This window comes from Oryza glaberrima, chromosome 4 (assembly GCF_000147395.1).
Source record: "Oryza glaberrima chromosome 4, OglaRS2, whole genome shotgun sequence".
Lineage (NCBI taxonomy): Eukaryota > Viridiplantae > Streptophyta > Magnoliopsida > Poales > Poaceae > Oryza > Oryza glaberrima.
Window position 1 is genome coordinate 839,304 of NC_068329.1, and position 16,346 is coordinate 855,649.

Sequence of the window (16,346 nt, forward strand, 5' to 3'; positions counted from 1 at the left end):
AGCTCGCGGGGATAGAGGCGGGGAGAGGGAGAGCGAGGGGGAGGCGCTCGGCGCGGCTTACGGGCCGAGCGGGGAGAGAGGGAGAGAGAGAGAGAGAGAGAGATGGGGAGGGAGGGAGAGATGGGCCGAGAGGAATTTGACCCATCGAACCTGAGGGAGGCAAAATAGACTTTTGCGGTGGGATTGATTTGGGAAGGATTTGGATTTGGGATTGAACTTGACGTTAGATCGGGGATTTGAGATCCGGAATGGCACGGAGACTGACTGCAAGCAAGGAAACAATTCTCGCAATTAGGGTTTTTAGAAATTCATTTTCCCGCTAGGCGCCACGACGGAACGGGCGCTACATGTATCCATGTGAAGCAGTTGTCCCGGTCCATCTGTCATAACCATTGTAACAGGCTTGTGGGAGGAAGATGTCATTTTCCCATGACGACATGGTGCACACACAAGATCTTTCGGAGCTTTCAACTTAGGCAAACCCCGAATCAAATCCATACCACTAATGCGAGACAAGTGGTCAAAGCCAATATGACCAAGACATCGATGCCAGAAAAACAAATCCCTATCCTCTGAGGCAATGAGACAACGAGAAGGACCAGGAGCAGAAGAGTCGAAGTTAGCAAAGAAAACTCGACCAACTCGAGAAATGTCAAAAACAGGAGATTCAGAAGCATCAAGAACTCGAGACCTGTCTTTTTTGAAACGAACTTCTAGATTCTCATCATAGAGTTGTGAAACAGAGAGAAAATTGTACTTAAGCTTACTTATTAGTGCCACATCTTTCAGCATGAATTTGTCATTGACCTTGATTGTTCCTTTAGCCATCACGCGTCCACTGCTCGCATCCCCAAAAGTGATGGTCTCATCACCGGATGCACGAGTGAGAGAAGTAAACCACTTGGCTTCACCGGTCATGTGGCGTGAGCAACCGGAGTCCACAAGCCAAGAATTACTTCTACCCACTCCAAAATCCTACAAGAAAGACAAAGCAGATCTCGATGATTCAGTACTGGGGTTAGTGAGAAATGATTTAGGAATCCAGTACTGAACCATGCGAGGAGTACAAGCATCTTTAGTGTTATGAGCAGAATTATATGCAAGATGACCATGTCTGTTTTGCCCCAACCCTGCTAGGTCACGTCGAGGGTGCACATCTCGGTGAGGAAAGCGAGATACACCACTTGAACGACAATGACACACACACTCGAACCTCTCAGGGACTCTAGTAGTTCTTCTAGTCCTAAGACGTTCTTGTCACTCTTTTCTAGCCTTTCTAAGGCAGAAACCTACCAAATGATCAGCTTTCCCACAATAGGTGCATTCATACTTGGTTTTCTCTACAGGCTTGGTTTGTTTCTGGTTTTGCTTGTGCTCAACTTGTTTTGGATTTTTGGGTCTAGGTAACTCTACAGGCTTAGACTTGCTAGTCATAGGTACCATCTTTGGTTCTGAGGTTTTGGGTGAACTAGAACTAGTGTTTCCAATGAAACCTGCAGACTTGAAGGTTATAGGTTTTTGAGCTAGTTCTATCATCCCATCTGTGACACCTAAAATCTCATGGGTACCTATCCTCAAAGACTCAGCAAAATCATAGCCTATACCTTGATTGTTTATGGACACTTTGGATTGATCTAGGATCATGTTCAACTTTTTCTTTCCTTGAGCAAACCTCTCTAAAGATTGTTGTAGGTATGAGTTCTCTGTCTTAGCAGACTCAAGATCAACTTTCAGAGAAATGCATGATGAACAAGAATCAATAGATTTGATAGAATCAATGACAGTTTTAGCATCTTTTAGTTCAGTTTCCAGGATAGCACAATTAGCACATGAAGAATGAACAGGTTCCTTAGTAGCAAAAGATTCTAATAAATCATTCTTGGTCCTAAGCATGGCAACTTGTTGTCTTAATTCATCATTGTCACTAGTGAGAATGGGACAATTTTCACACCTACCAATCCTATCATGAACAAATTTTTCTTTTAGTTCTTTCAATTCCATCTCAAGCAAACCCAAGCAAACCCATATCAACTTTTATTTCATAGCAAGTAGAGCAAGCAGCACTAGCACTAGAAGGATTCCCAGCTCCTAAAGCACATGATTTCAACTTATCCTTGAGGAGATTAATTTCAGAAAGATATGAAGCACAAGTAGAACAGGTATCCTCCTCAGGAATCATGGATCGAAGCCTAGCAATTTCTAGCGCCATTCCATCATTTTCAGATTTTAGTTTTTCAATTTTATACTTAGAAGACCTATACTTGTCACTAATTTCAATCATCAAGTGTGCCATTCTTTCTTTGCTTAGTTCATCATCAACAGAGTCATTATCTGAGCAAGAATCATCACAAAGAGAACCATCCAAGGAAGGGATATCATCAAGACATACCTCAGGATGCTCCGATGAGTCATCCTTATCCTCAAGTGCCATGAGACACAGGTTGATGAAGTCCTCGTTGTTGGCGAGACAGCACATCCCGAAGAAGTCCTTGTCCCCCTTTTCTTGATCATCGTCGTCGGAGTCGATGTCGCTAAGCTGCACCTCCTCAAGAACCGCCAAGAACTTGTGGATCGCCTTCTTCATCAAATCCTTCTTCCCCTTTCGCCCTTGTCCCTCGGGCTTCTTGGTCGTTTTGTCACTCTTCTTCTTCAACTTGGGACAATTTACTCTTATGTGGTTAGGCTCTCCACACTCAAAACACACAAATGGTTCATTGGTTTTTCCTCTTTTTCTATCTCTCACATTTTTGTAAGCTCTTGAGAATTTTCTAGCAAAAAGAGCAAGATCATCTTCAGGGATCTTCTCTAATTGCTCCTCAATGACTGAGTGTAAAGCGGCAAGAGAGAAGCCACCACACACAAAAGCTGAGTCATTAGAAGAAGTACTACCAGAGGGATCAGCTACCAAAGCCATCGAGTGTTTGAGGCCTTTCCGATGGAAAACATCCATCTCATGGGTTTTTAGCTTTGAGTAAAGCTTGTCCATGGTAAGGTCATTCAGAGGTGCACTCTCTGTGATGGAAGTAACTTTCATTTCCCAAACACCATAATCAAGACAATTCAAAAGATGACGAGTATTATCATTATTAGAAAACTCTTTTCCAACAGATCTCAACTTCGAAACAATTTCTCCAAAACGCTTGAAATAAGAATCAATGGACTCTCTTGGGTGCATCTCAAATCTTTGATATTCTTTATGAAATTGATTCTGACGAACCAATTGAATATCATTGTTTCCCTCATGGAAATTGCACAGAGCAATCCACATGTCATGAGCGGACTTATGGTGTTGAACATGATTAAATTCTCCAGAAGAAATTCCACCAGTGATTGCATTTCTTGCACGATAACTAAAATCAACCTGAGCCACATTTGCAGGCATGATGTCAGCATCATCGGGCACAGCGTAAGGTGATTTAACCTTATTCCACACATTATGCCCTTGCGACAGGAGGTAGGCCTCCATTCGTGCCTTCCAAATGACAAAATTGTGTCCATCGAAAACAAATGGTTTCGCAGAGTATTTTTCCACCATAACGGAGTTCGTTGCCACGGTTAGGTTACAACGAACTTAACCGGGCTCTGATACCAATTGAATGACCAAGAACGGCTATAGAGGGGGGGGTGAATATAGCAATTCAAATCTTGCCCCCGAAAATACTCATCAAGCCGGATTTCTCAAAATCCTTACTAGAACCGTGGCTATTGGAGAAGCCGGATCTAGAAAAGAAGAGAGAAGGAATTCTCAAAACTAGAAGAGAAGTGAGGAGGAGAGAGCAAAACTCATCATCACAAAGTTCAAATTGCAAGCGGAATTTAAATTGCGGATTTTAAATGAACAAGACAAAAACAAAATCCTTCAAATCATTTCATTCATAGGTGATGCAAAATAACCGCTCAACTAGGAGCAAACATACACCTTCAGAGGAACATAACACAAACTTAAAAGCCTCTCGGGCAAACACACTCCAAACTCACACCGAAACTCTCTCACCGAGCATCTCAAAAGGATTACAAAAGGAGCAACCTCCATCCTTGCATCCATCTCTCTATTTATAGCCTAAGACCCCTAAGACATTGTCTCAAATACCCTTAGGGCGAAACCCTACCCTGGACTTGATCTTAACCATCCGCTGTTCCTTAGACTCGAAGGAAGTAGAGCAGATTGCTGCCACGTAGTCGATCCGAGCTCCCCATGCTGTGCGGATCCGCGTGCTCATCACTTGCACCAACAGGAAGCCGCCACGCGGCCACGCAAGACCGTGCCTTGCCCCGCGCGCGCTCGCAAAACCGCGTGGGTCCCACGCGGGACTCCTCCGCATCGAACCAGTGAGCGCCACGTCGTCTTGGAGAGCGCCCTTGCCAATTCCCGTGCGCGCCTTCTCCTCCCGCGCGCCGTCCGAATTTGGCGTGGGTCCCGCAAGTAGTCGATCTCCCACGCGAGAGCGCGTGGTCGAGTCTGCGCCTGCTGCGTGTCCCTCACGCGCGCGCCGTCGCCGAAACCTCCTGCCTTGACGCCCTTGCTTGCCGAGCTGGGCCGTCGTTACATGGATCATGCTGGCCTGCTCCATATTGGACTGGGCCAGTCCGGTCCAGCCGTGTGGCATCCTGGCGAAGCCCATGATCATGATGGATTGGTGGCCTCCCTGCCAACCAATCATAGCACATATGCACATCACCTCGTGCATGCATGCAAGGCTACAGTGATCTCATTTACTGTAGCAACAGTGCATTTATACAGTCACTTGTCCTTCCAATTTCTTCGTGAATCCCGGCGCTTGCACTTGACCTTGTGAAGCCCGTTGCGAAGACCTTCTTACACGGTGTTCGTCCACCGTCTGCAACCTTGTGTCCAATCTTGTCACCCGACATCCTTGATCGCTCTGGACCTCAACTCCTCCCTGAGTCTAGTCCCGATCCACCGTTGACCAAGATCGACCCTGATCACCTGCACACACGTGAACCAAACAACCGTTGTCTTGGCACAGATGTTGCAACCTGACCAATGTTAGTCCACGCACACACTTCTTGCACTTCCGGTACTTGTCAATTTCCCATCACAAAAGAACTATAACCACACATGGTTTCACACTGCCGGAGAACAGTAATAGAAAGGAGAAAAAAAAACATCTTTATTTGTTGTGTAGGTGAACCGAATCAGTTGCAGAACAATGACAATGGAATTTCAGCTCAATTTACCCAGCACTAGTGAGTTCCAATGTCAAGCTTCATGATACCACATTACAAAAATTGATGAATTGGAATAACTATTTCATCGCATCAATCAATATCAACCCTAAAAAATATCTCTGAGAGATCTGAAGATCTTGTGCCTGCCGCAACTGAACAATCTCAGCAAACCAGTAGGTTTTTCTCATACAGTTGCCACAGCCGCTTCTTCAGTTTGCAAACTATTGTAGTAGTCCACAAGAACTTTCCACCCACCAGGGCACATGAAACCGTCAGGAGGGTTCTCTCCACTTTTCGCAAAAGCCCGCATCTGGTTTTGATTTGTAAAGTTAGTTTTTGACAGAACAAAATTGTCTCTGCTGCAAAGCAATTACGTGAAATATTATCTGTACCTTGGTTCCTGAGATGAACAGAAAATCTTTACTCCGTGAAGGATCAAAGAACGCCATCTGCTTCGCCACTGTATCATACGCTGCTACCTGGAGCAAATAGTTTTTACAACAAATAGTTGGTTAAATATATACAATCTCGCAGAAGGACAGGATATCAAACATTACATGTTTCCTCCAAATAAATAATAATTCATTAAATGCTAATGAATTTTGTGTGCATCGAATACCTTGAAGGGCAATATGTTGAGTTTCTCTAAACCTGGAGCCATGCTAAGGACCTTCTTTCCATGATCTGGGTTGTACAGATCTCTCTTCTCCGTTGGATGGCCCATTCCAGCAGGATCACGACCCACAATGTAGAAATTGGCACCAGCGTTAATCCGTGCCTTTGCATGCCATTGCACTTCTGTTGGACCAGCATAATGCATCGGGGAGGGGAAAATAGACACTATAGTAGTCTCAGGATCAAGGACTCCATCTTCTAAGACCTGCCATATGATCACATTTAGTAATTTGCACAGTTTGAACTAGCAAATAATTACATAAACAAATGACTACCTTGCTGTGTTGTTCCATTCTCACAGGCAACGGGACATCATCAGCTTTCGTGAAGCCACCTAAAGGGTGCAGCAGTAGAATGGGATTCTTGAAGCCCATTTCCAAGAGGCGCCTTCTAGTATCATTCATCAACAGGGCATGCCCATTATGTACTGGATTTCTCAATTGGAAGGCAAACACAGCATCAGCCCCTCGCTTATCGAATTCATTCCTAAGTTGCTGGGGTGAGAGCCTATAGTGATCAAGACCATCATTATATTTGATGGGTTCGATCACTTCCAGATCACCACCAATTAGCCAGTTCCCAGCTTGGGCTATTGCCTCATCTACATAAGGTAAACCAGGTGCAGTTGTCCCCCATGTTCTTGCGATTCTTTCTTCTTTGTTGTGAGGGTATATTTCCACCCTAAGAAATACAAAAAGGTATGTATGAGGATCCAATATTCTATTAAGAACAGGACTCAAATTGACGCTAACACATTAACATGTTTTAGTAATCTAATTAATTTTTCCATGAATTTCAGCCACATAAAAACTAATAAAGTATCATGACAGAAAAATTTTCATATGCAAAAATAGAACATTTGAGTCCCTAGCAGTTAACTGTCATTTCTCTGCGCCTTATTTTCACATACACCAGTTAACATATGCAAAAATAGCGAGAATAGGGCGCAGAAAAATGTATTCGTGTTCCCTAGCACAAATTCTAGCTCTAATAGAAAAAAGAACTAGGGCCCATTTGGAATTCAGAAATTGAAAAACACATGAATTGGGTGTCATGTACAATAAATTCCTACATAAATTCAAAACACAGGAATTGACACAGATGGTTGTTAGGATTTTCACAGGAATGAACACAAGAATTCAGGTAGAGATGGCCTTCGAAACACATGAATTGATACAGATGGTTGTTTGGATTTTCACAGGAATGAACACAACAATTCAGATAGAGATGGCCTTGTCAAGTGAAAAGGAAAATTTCCAATTAGTTGGAACGTCATAATTATTTTTCCTCCAAAATTACCCTAAAATGAGCTCCATAGGAATTTTACAGGAATCCAGTGGGTGCATTTCTTTTTTCCATAGGATTAGATTCTTACAAAATTTCTTTATTCCAAACAACCCCTAGCCTTTTGAGACAATATCTTCCAATATTTTTAGTCAACCAAGTGCTTTAGTATATGACAGATTAACGGTTAATCAATTAAAGTGAAGAAACCAACAAATTACCCAATTACAAAATAGTACTTGTTTTTTCCTCTTAAGCATCTCACATAAAGTAATTTGCCCTTTGTAGTATTTGCTGACCATTTCAAAAAAGCAGGTGCAGATGTTTTGCCTACCCTATGGGTAATCTTGTTGAAAATCTTACAAAATCTAGATGGAGTTAACATTTTTTAAATATGTTTGGCTTGTTTGGAATTAAAAATAGTTTGTTTTTCCAAGAAAGAGAGGACACTAGTGATATGGGTAGATTCCCATGAGAAGGGAAAGAATATATTATGAAAAGAGTCGTGACATGCAAGTTGATGTGATGCCAGCTTGCTACTATGCGAACTCACATAATTAGCCAGTAAGATCTGCAAACATTAACCTTCTTTTTAGATAAGTGCTACTTTTATTTTTCCTTCTATAAGAAATTGTAGTAGTCTCTGTCTCTCTCAATCGTCAAAACAGAAACAGTACATGGGCACTTCAATCTTAACACGACGCGAATTACGCAGCTAAAAAGAAATTTAACTGTTCCTCGCATGGCAAAAAACGGATCAGTAGGGAATTCTTATGCAATAACAACGAGAGCGACATGGCTGAAAAGCAACACCACAGTCAAAGAACAACAACTTATTCCAAAAATCTCTTGTCCATTGAACTTACTAGTGGTGCTCTACACTGCTATGGTGATGGTCCCCAAACAGGCTAGGATGCTTGCACAAAAAATTTCTCACAACTAAAAGATAGTACCCTGTAAGTGATGCAATTGTTCTGTTACTGTAGTTCCTCTCTGTTTTGTTTTATTTCTTAGGAGAAGGGGATCGGATTCTGTTGCTGGATTTATTGATTGATTGAATCAGAATGAAATTCCAAACCAAGATTCCTGCGTGCTACATTCCTCTACGAAAAGAAAAATTGCCTTGAAATTTCAACAGATTGTAAATTGCCATCAGAAACAAGTATTTCAGACCCAATACGTGATAAAATTGAACAGATTTACCATGTGGGAGTCATTTCTATACTAAAGCTACGAATTTTGTGTTCGATCCAACAGTAATTAAATGCAGATAAACAGAGATGAAATGGAGAATCGCGATTAATAAAAGAAACAAAATTCACCAAGAAAAAGAGGTCACCTGCGTAGGATGGCGAGGACGGCGCCGTCGGGGCCCTGGAGCGCGACGTCGGGGCTGGCCCCGATCTCCTCCTTCTCCCGGTCGCCGATGGCGAGGACGATGGGAAGCGACATGTTGACGACGCCCGCGCCGTCGGGGAGGCGGATGCAGTTGAAGTGCAGCGACTGGAGGTACTCGTGCTCCCGCATGAACCCCCGCAGCGGGCTCGCCCACCCCTCGGCGAGCACGTGCGCCCACTCCACGTCGACGGGGGCGAGGCAGACGCGCGGGAGCGCCTCCGCCTCGCCGCGCAGCGCCGCGCGGCGCCCCGGCGCCGCCACGAGGTCGACGAGCGCGCCCCCGTCCGGGTCGATGAGGGAGCTCCTGACGGTGACGGACATGGCGCGGCGGCCGTGGCGCGGGCGCGGGCGCGGCGCGGCGAGGCGGAGGCGGGACGGGTGGGCGAGCGAGGAGGCGGAGGCGCGGAGGCGCGCGGGCGGGGAGGCGTGGAGGCGGGGAGGGATGGGGTTGGGGAGGTGGAGGTGGGTGGTGGTGGCCATGGGTGGGCGCGCGCAAGGTGTTCGACCGACGGGACGAATGGCGTGGCGTGGCGTGGGCGCGCGGAGTATGGATTATTGTTTTTGTTTATTAATTGGTTTGCTTTGCCCTTTGTTCCTGGAATGGTTTGGAGAGATTTGCTCATATTTATATAGCAATCAAGTAGGGATGACATATGACGTGACACACTTTCACTCTGATTGTTTTACTCGTTGACCACATCTTTGACAATTTTATGTTATAATATCTTATTGCTCCTGCGTATGCAATTATGTCAGATCAAGGCACTGTCTGTAAAGGGTTAAAGGGGAGTAGTATCTAATTATTGATTAGTATTATTATTACTAATACATTTCAGGAGTGATACAGCTTGTTGATCCATGAATTAAATTTGAAAATATATTATTGATATGTTTTTTTTCAAAAAATTCGGGATTTAAATTTTTTTGGCGGAATCACTGAATAGATGCACGAAAATAACGTGGACGTGACGACGCCGGCAGTATCGCACCGTGACGAGGCGAGACCGCGGTCAGAGAATTGGTACAAGTCTTTTGTGTAAGGGTATTTTTAATGGTAGAGTTGAGTATGGTCTCTTATACAATACAAAATTATTTAGAGACCATGTCTTTACAATAATTGAGACGACAAAGGCTCTAATCATTAACTCAAAAAATATTTCTTTTGTTAATATTATTTCCATTTTTCCCCTCATGCAACCATATTTCTATATTATAGTGATTAAAAGTCGTTGTTAAGCCGTTGTTATGCATAACAACGATATTTTGTCTATCCTCTTTCTCTTTCTTCTATGTCAACAAGTATTCCTAATTAGCAGCGCTAAGAGACCACTATTGATAACTATTGTATTTCAAAGAGAATTCCATATAGATAGCAGTTAACTCTTGGGACGTGTCAAGCGGCCATCTGGGCTTCAACGCTGACTGATGACTACCAAAAGATACTTGTAAATAGTTACTGACAACTTAGAAATTTGATCTTCCGATAACGTCGCTGGCTCTACCATTACATACATGCATTTTAAAAATTGGTTTAATTATAGATAGCGTGCACAATTTCTTTGTCCAAAGCCATGAAAAACAGAGTTGTGTTCCTCTTTCTCTTGAGCATCAATCATTTCTGAAGTGAAGTCACGGAGCATAGAAAAAGGGTATTGATTCCGATTCCAAACGCACGGCCGTCATCATGTACGTTTCATGTCCACGAATCGCCATGGAAAAAGCGAGCAATGATGTAGAATGATATGGTTTCATTCATTTGTAGATTTGGATGCTTGGAAAATTTCGCTTTCAGAGATGAAGAGAAGCTTCAAAAATTTGGGAGCCACAGGATAAATGGAGATAGACTTGGCGTGACATTTTGGACCAAGAGCCAAGATGCCATCTTCTTCCTTTTGGGCACCTCTTTTGTTTTGGATTGTTGCACATGATGTGCAATCTCTGATTCGCCTTGCCCTTTCTTAATTTGCGACAGTTTTGCAAAAGCGGGGCATATTTGTTGCTTTTTCCGAAAGAATGAAAGAAAGATTAAATGATAGTACGACGAATCTGATATGTATATGTTCAGGTTCATTAACAGAAATCGAATTATTGAAACTGAAAGGGTACTTAATTTGAGTAGGACAATATTGGGTCATTATTGAAACATGACGTCAACGAACTAATTAAGCGTATGCACAACAGTACGAAGTCGAATTAATAAGATGCCTCCTGGCACCTTCATCTGTCACGTGCATAAAGGATCGGTTGCCCCTTGAAGAGGTTGAAGAGGGGCTCTGCCTCTGAAACAAGATACTTTCAGGTTGGACCCCGTTGATTTTTAATATTTTAATATTTTGATCGTTCATTTTATAAAAAAACAATTATACAAAGAGTAAAATACGGTAGCGCTCTTTGAACTTATAAACGGATATTATCTATATTCATAAACATGTAAAATGCAGGTATAGATTTCTAAACTTGATAAATTATGTCATGTAGATCCAAACCGCATTTGTCTCTCTAACAGATTACCTCCCCTGTCAAGGAAAAAATAAAACTCAATCTAAGGATCTGTGTTTACACCTAAATTTGGCATCTAGGATTGAAATAGGGAAAATTGACAAAGTTTGAAAGTTCTGCCGGTTTTCCTCCAGGAGGGCCGGTTTGACCGCCGTATGTGGGCAGGTCATTCCACCGCCAGAAGGCCGGTTGTTGATGCAAAAAACACACACTGGCCTGGGAGATCTGCTTAACTCTAGTGCAGGTCCTAAATTTTGTTCTTGGGTTCGAAGGTGTGCCAGTTGATTTGATCTTACAATCAACAAGAAAGAAAGACAAGAAAACCGAGGTTAAATTTATAAACGATAGCCGATCGGCTAGGAGCCGATGACATATCATCAACCATTAAACCTATATTATTGACATTAGACCGGCAATAAAGAATAAAGCAATGTAAAGCTAAATTTACTCGATCGGCTGTGGACATCAATGATATATAATCCTTTTCTCGAAATATACTTAAACTAAGTGATTGGGATAGATCAAACAGCAAGTCGAGATAGTATAAATCACTTATGTTTAAAGATACTTTAAGACAGCTATTATACATACGTTTATAGCATAGCAGATCAAAACGATCTAGCATGTATCGGCTAATACTCCGATACCACTCTATATTAAGATGTTAAAACATGACAAATATATCAAACAGAAAGCCTAATATACTTTAACGCAATATGATCTTAATATAAAGGGCGGATTTAACTTATCAAGCAAGCATGTAAGGTATAAAGCAGCTAAATCAGGTAAAATCGGCTGAAACCCCGATACTATATCTATTGATAATCATAAACCAAGCTAGATAGTGTGGTTATGCATATTACTTAATAGATCGAACTCAACCGATGCAGCATTAAGCATAAGAATAAATGCAAGATCTAAGCTAGATGATGAAAACCTCTAAGAGATGGTAGATACGCTATATAATCTAGATTAACAACGAGATCTAACTCTATCGGCTACTTTCTAGTGATAAATGCTAGCCGATTGCAGGTTAGATTGTGAAATTAACAAAGATTATGAAGCATATACGATAACTCGATGATTTACATAAACAAGATTAGAGTATCATAATGATGGAAGCACTAATCCCGAGAACGCAAGCCGCCATGACAAGTTTACCTCTTGTTGAAGATCGAAATCGATGCAGCTCAACCTGAAAGTAAGAACTCGTCAAAACAATAAAAGTAGAAAAGGGTGGCGATGCGCTGAAAGTGTTATTGAACTGTTGTTGTTAATTACATGGGTCGGGTTATATTTATACCCAAGATACATGACTGGTCCTTGCTGGACACGACTCTTATCTCTAACAAACTTCTAAGATGCGAACAAGTCTTTACAACAGACTCTTGTCAAAACATATCTCTAAAGAAACTATTTAAAATATCCTAATTAATAGATACAACTGCCTATCCGTGAGCTTATCTCCATCGTGGCAATTCTTGTGTAGCACGTTGATCAATCCCGGAAACAGTTTTACAACCATCTTAATGAAATCGACTTCGTCGGCTGTATCGGCTATCTTCTGTCCGATCCATCTCAGCCGCTGTGGTCTTCAGCCGACGCCCTCGCAGCCGATGTGCACTCTGTTCCTGGAATACAATTCTTCGCCGAATCCACTTTGATTCCGATGTTGAACCTGATTCATGATTTACCAAATTTGGTCGTTAACACCAGTCTAACCGGCAGAGTCCGAGCCTGAGTCTGTTTTTGTCGGGTCTCGAGTTTCCTTGCTCTGGAAGGAATGTTTCGGGTTTCCATTGGTTTCTACCCCGAGTTAGACGTGGAGGAGGGCCTGTAGAGGGCAAGACCAACCCCCTATTTAAGGGAAAAGGCCGATTCAAACAATGTAACATCCAACAATCAATCAATTGAATCGGTTTTTTCAATATTGCTTTCTACTTTTCAATTAGCCCTAGTTTAGTTCATCCATCTTTGTCGATTTGCGCCATAAATCATCCGTCTTCGCTGCAAGAGTGCGGAATCCTTTGAAGGTTTGTCCTGAAAACCTTCTGTTGTGCCCACGAGACGAGTAGTAATCCACCAATCTATCTAAATCGGCTCCGCTAGCCGGTTTGTTCTATCAAAACCTATCTTGATCTAGCTTTTGCTGGATTAGGGTGGTTGGTGACTCTCATATCACCGCAAGGCACTTAGGTGTTGCGATCGTGCTTGTCTACTTGTCACAAAAAGTTGCCAACAATTTGATACAACTATGAATCTGAACAGAAAATTGACTAGATTCATTGTATCGAATCTTCATCTAAGATTGGATTTTTTTTATGGGACCAAGGGAGTACATGATGCTGATGTGGTTGACACCTCACACCACTCTCCCACCTTTCCTTTTCTCCCTCTCTTCTCGGTGTATATAGAGTCTGTTTGGCATAACTCTAGCTCCGAATCCATCTCTTCTGGAACTATAACCTAGCAAAACAGTTTCAAATCCACCTAAAATGATAGCATAGCTAGATGAAGCACTCCCACCAAATGAACTAGAGAGGTAGAGTTACTGCGCCACAACTCCACTACAGACCCAACTCTTAGAGCTAAGTGATTGTTTGGCACAGCTCCAGCTCCAGCTCCACCCCTTCTGGAGCTGGAACTTAGCCAAATAGTTTCAACTCCACCTAAAATGGGAGCGGAGCTAAGTGGAGCTCTCTCACAAAATGAAGTAGAGAGGTGGAGCAGGGTTTAGGCAGCTCCATAACTCCACTCCAGATCCAACTCCTAGAGCTAAGGGCCTGTTTGGTACAGCTCCAACTCCTAAATATAACTCCAGGAGTTGAGTCTGGAGTGGAGTTGTGGAGCTACGCCTAAACCCAGCTCCACAACTCCAGTACATTTTGTGAGAGAGCTCCACCCAACTCCACTCCCAGTTTTGGTGGAGCTGAAACTGTTTGGCTGAGCTCCAGCTCGTTAGAGCTGTGCCAAACAGGCCCTAAATTTAGAAGTTGGAGCTCTACCACATGCGTTAAATTTAGGATTTAGGAACTCTACCAAACAAGTCCCTGAATTCTCGTTAAGCTCACTGGGCTCGAATTAGAGATTTCCACATAACAATGAACAAGACAAAAGTTCACTACTTTTGTTCCTTCTTTTATCTCTTCTCATAGTCTTTTTCCCGCGTGCAAATTGCTTAGACTAATGTACAGTGAGGGAAATTACACCTAAATACAACATTGCTGCTGCTTATTTCTAGGCTAATCAACAGATTATGGTGCCGATTAACTAATTACGGCTCGTTAGTTTTACTAATCTTCCAAAAATTTCAGACGGAATAGTCGAAGATGACAGCGAAGGAGCTGCTCGACGAGTGTGCGCCTGACACCGGCGATGCTAGCGTTGTTTTGTGGGTAATGATGGCGGCGGCTGTGGCTTGGTGGCGTCATCACCACCGGACAACGCGGGACGCCGGATCTCCTTGAACAACGCGACGACATCCTTCATGGCCGGTCGGTCCGTCAGCGCGCAACACAGAGCGCGGCCAAGGATAGCACCTGCTGCATCTCGTGCATGACGTCGGCCTCGTCGGCAGCCACTGGACGCTACGCCGTGGACTCCCCGAGCAACAGGATGCCTTCTCCTCCTCCACCTCCTCATCTTGCGCTCCCGTGCCGGGACCTCGCGTCTTTACAGTGTCGAACACTAATTACACATTTTTTGGGTGTCCTATAACAAATTTTGCCTATTTTGGGTAGATCCTGAGATGAATTTAGCAACTTGAATACTGTGGAGATTATTGGTACCCTATACCCACATAGCATGCATATCCGACTGGGTATAGGGGTACCATATGTAGATAGAATATCTTTAAAAAACTCGGATTAATTTCCTAACTTGTGTATCAAGGAAATACCCGAGGATCCTAGTCGGTTACGATTGTATTATCTTTACCTGCCTATTCCGTTAGGAATATGGGTTGTATCTTGTAATACGGACTCCTCCCCTATATAAGGAGGGGTTCGGGTGCCTCTTGGGGCATAACTTTTCTCCCAGATCATACGATTAATAATACACTCGGCGGATCAATCCCCGGACAGGAGTAGGGTATTACTTCTCATTGAGAGGGTCTGAACCTGTATAAATCTCTTGTCTCCTAACCCATCTACTTTTCCTTCTTGATAGCCACCCCCTTTAGTAGTGCCGAAATATTGTTTCGACAGTTGGCGCTCCAGGTAGGGGTTGCGTCAAGCTTTTTGCCGATTAGTACGATGGGATCGTTTCAGGTATCGACGACTTCATCTTCCCTCCCGGGCAGGCATACCGGTTCGGCAGCCTCGACTTCATCACCGACGACTTCTGCAAGATCTCTCTCCTCGACTCGGATTCAAACCAGTCGGGAAGAGATGCGGTCTCCACCCCGTTCGGTCTCCCGAACTCGGCCAAGATCTACTCCAAGATTATCTTATCCGAGTAGGCCTCAAACCACTCGGACGAGATCTCATCTACTTCGGCATGACCAGATCAAGATGATGTGGCCTACCCATCAATCCTGAAGAAGCTTCCTGATGATTTGGCTGCTGTTTTCACCACAAGGGCGTCTTCTCCCCGTAGGTCTAGACGGGATCCGGGCTTGGCCCCCATCCAATCTAGCTTCAGGGAAGTCGGCGTCATACTTTAGCCTCTCAGGACGGTTTCAACAAAGAATTGGACGGCTACCTCAGCTCTCCCGGTGTCGACTCACGGCCAACGGAGATCCTCGACTAAGAGGACTTCGGCTACAACTACGACTTCAGCAACCTCGACGATTTCGACGATCTTTATGAAGGCTATGAAGACAACTACACACCTCTCTTTTTCAGCGTTTTCATGGCCGATAATGAGACAGTAGAACAGCGTCAAGCACGTGAAGCATAACAATGCACACGACAGGAAGCCGAGTGTCGCCGACTGGAAGAGGAACGACAAGCACAAGAGCGAGCCTAGTTGCAACGTGAGCAGCAGGAACGCGAGCGGGCAGCAAAGGAGGATGAGGATCGACGACAATGCACATTGGAAGCCGGGCGACGAGCATATAAACTCATTGGACAGCAAGACGTTGAGGGGACAACGGTTTTTCGCACCCTACAGCAGAACGCAGTAGCAGCAATCACTCTTCTGGATACTGTACTTCAAGAAGATGCGCCCAACCACGTCCTCAACATCATGAACCAGACGAAGACCATGATCGCACGAGTCCTCGAAACCCCGCACAGGGGCGGGGACGGCGTAAAAACAACCCCGAGGGCTGGGACAGGGCCAAGGGACGGGCAATTCGT

General features: G+C 43.8%; 1 protein-coding gene across 1 annotated transcript; it reads right to left on the minus strand.

Annotated features, from left to right (window-relative positions):
• Positions 1–5,108: 5,108 nt before the first annotated feature.
• LOC127772355 (ATP sulfurylase 2-like) lies at positions 5,109–9,135 on the minus strand. Its single transcript, XM_052298387.1, has 5 exons — positions 8,489–9,135; positions 6,141–6,546; positions 5,810–6,070; positions 5,583–5,669; positions 5,109–5,500 (listed from the first exon to the last, which is right to left on the minus strand). The coding sequence occupies exons 1-5, from the start codon at positions 9,025–9,027 to the stop codon at positions 5,375–5,377; spliced, it is 1,419 nt and encodes a 472-aa protein (XP_052154347.1). The 5' UTR covers positions 9,028–9,135; the 3' UTR covers positions 5,109–5,374.
• Between the last annotated feature and the right edge of the window lie 7,211 nt (positions 9,136–16,346).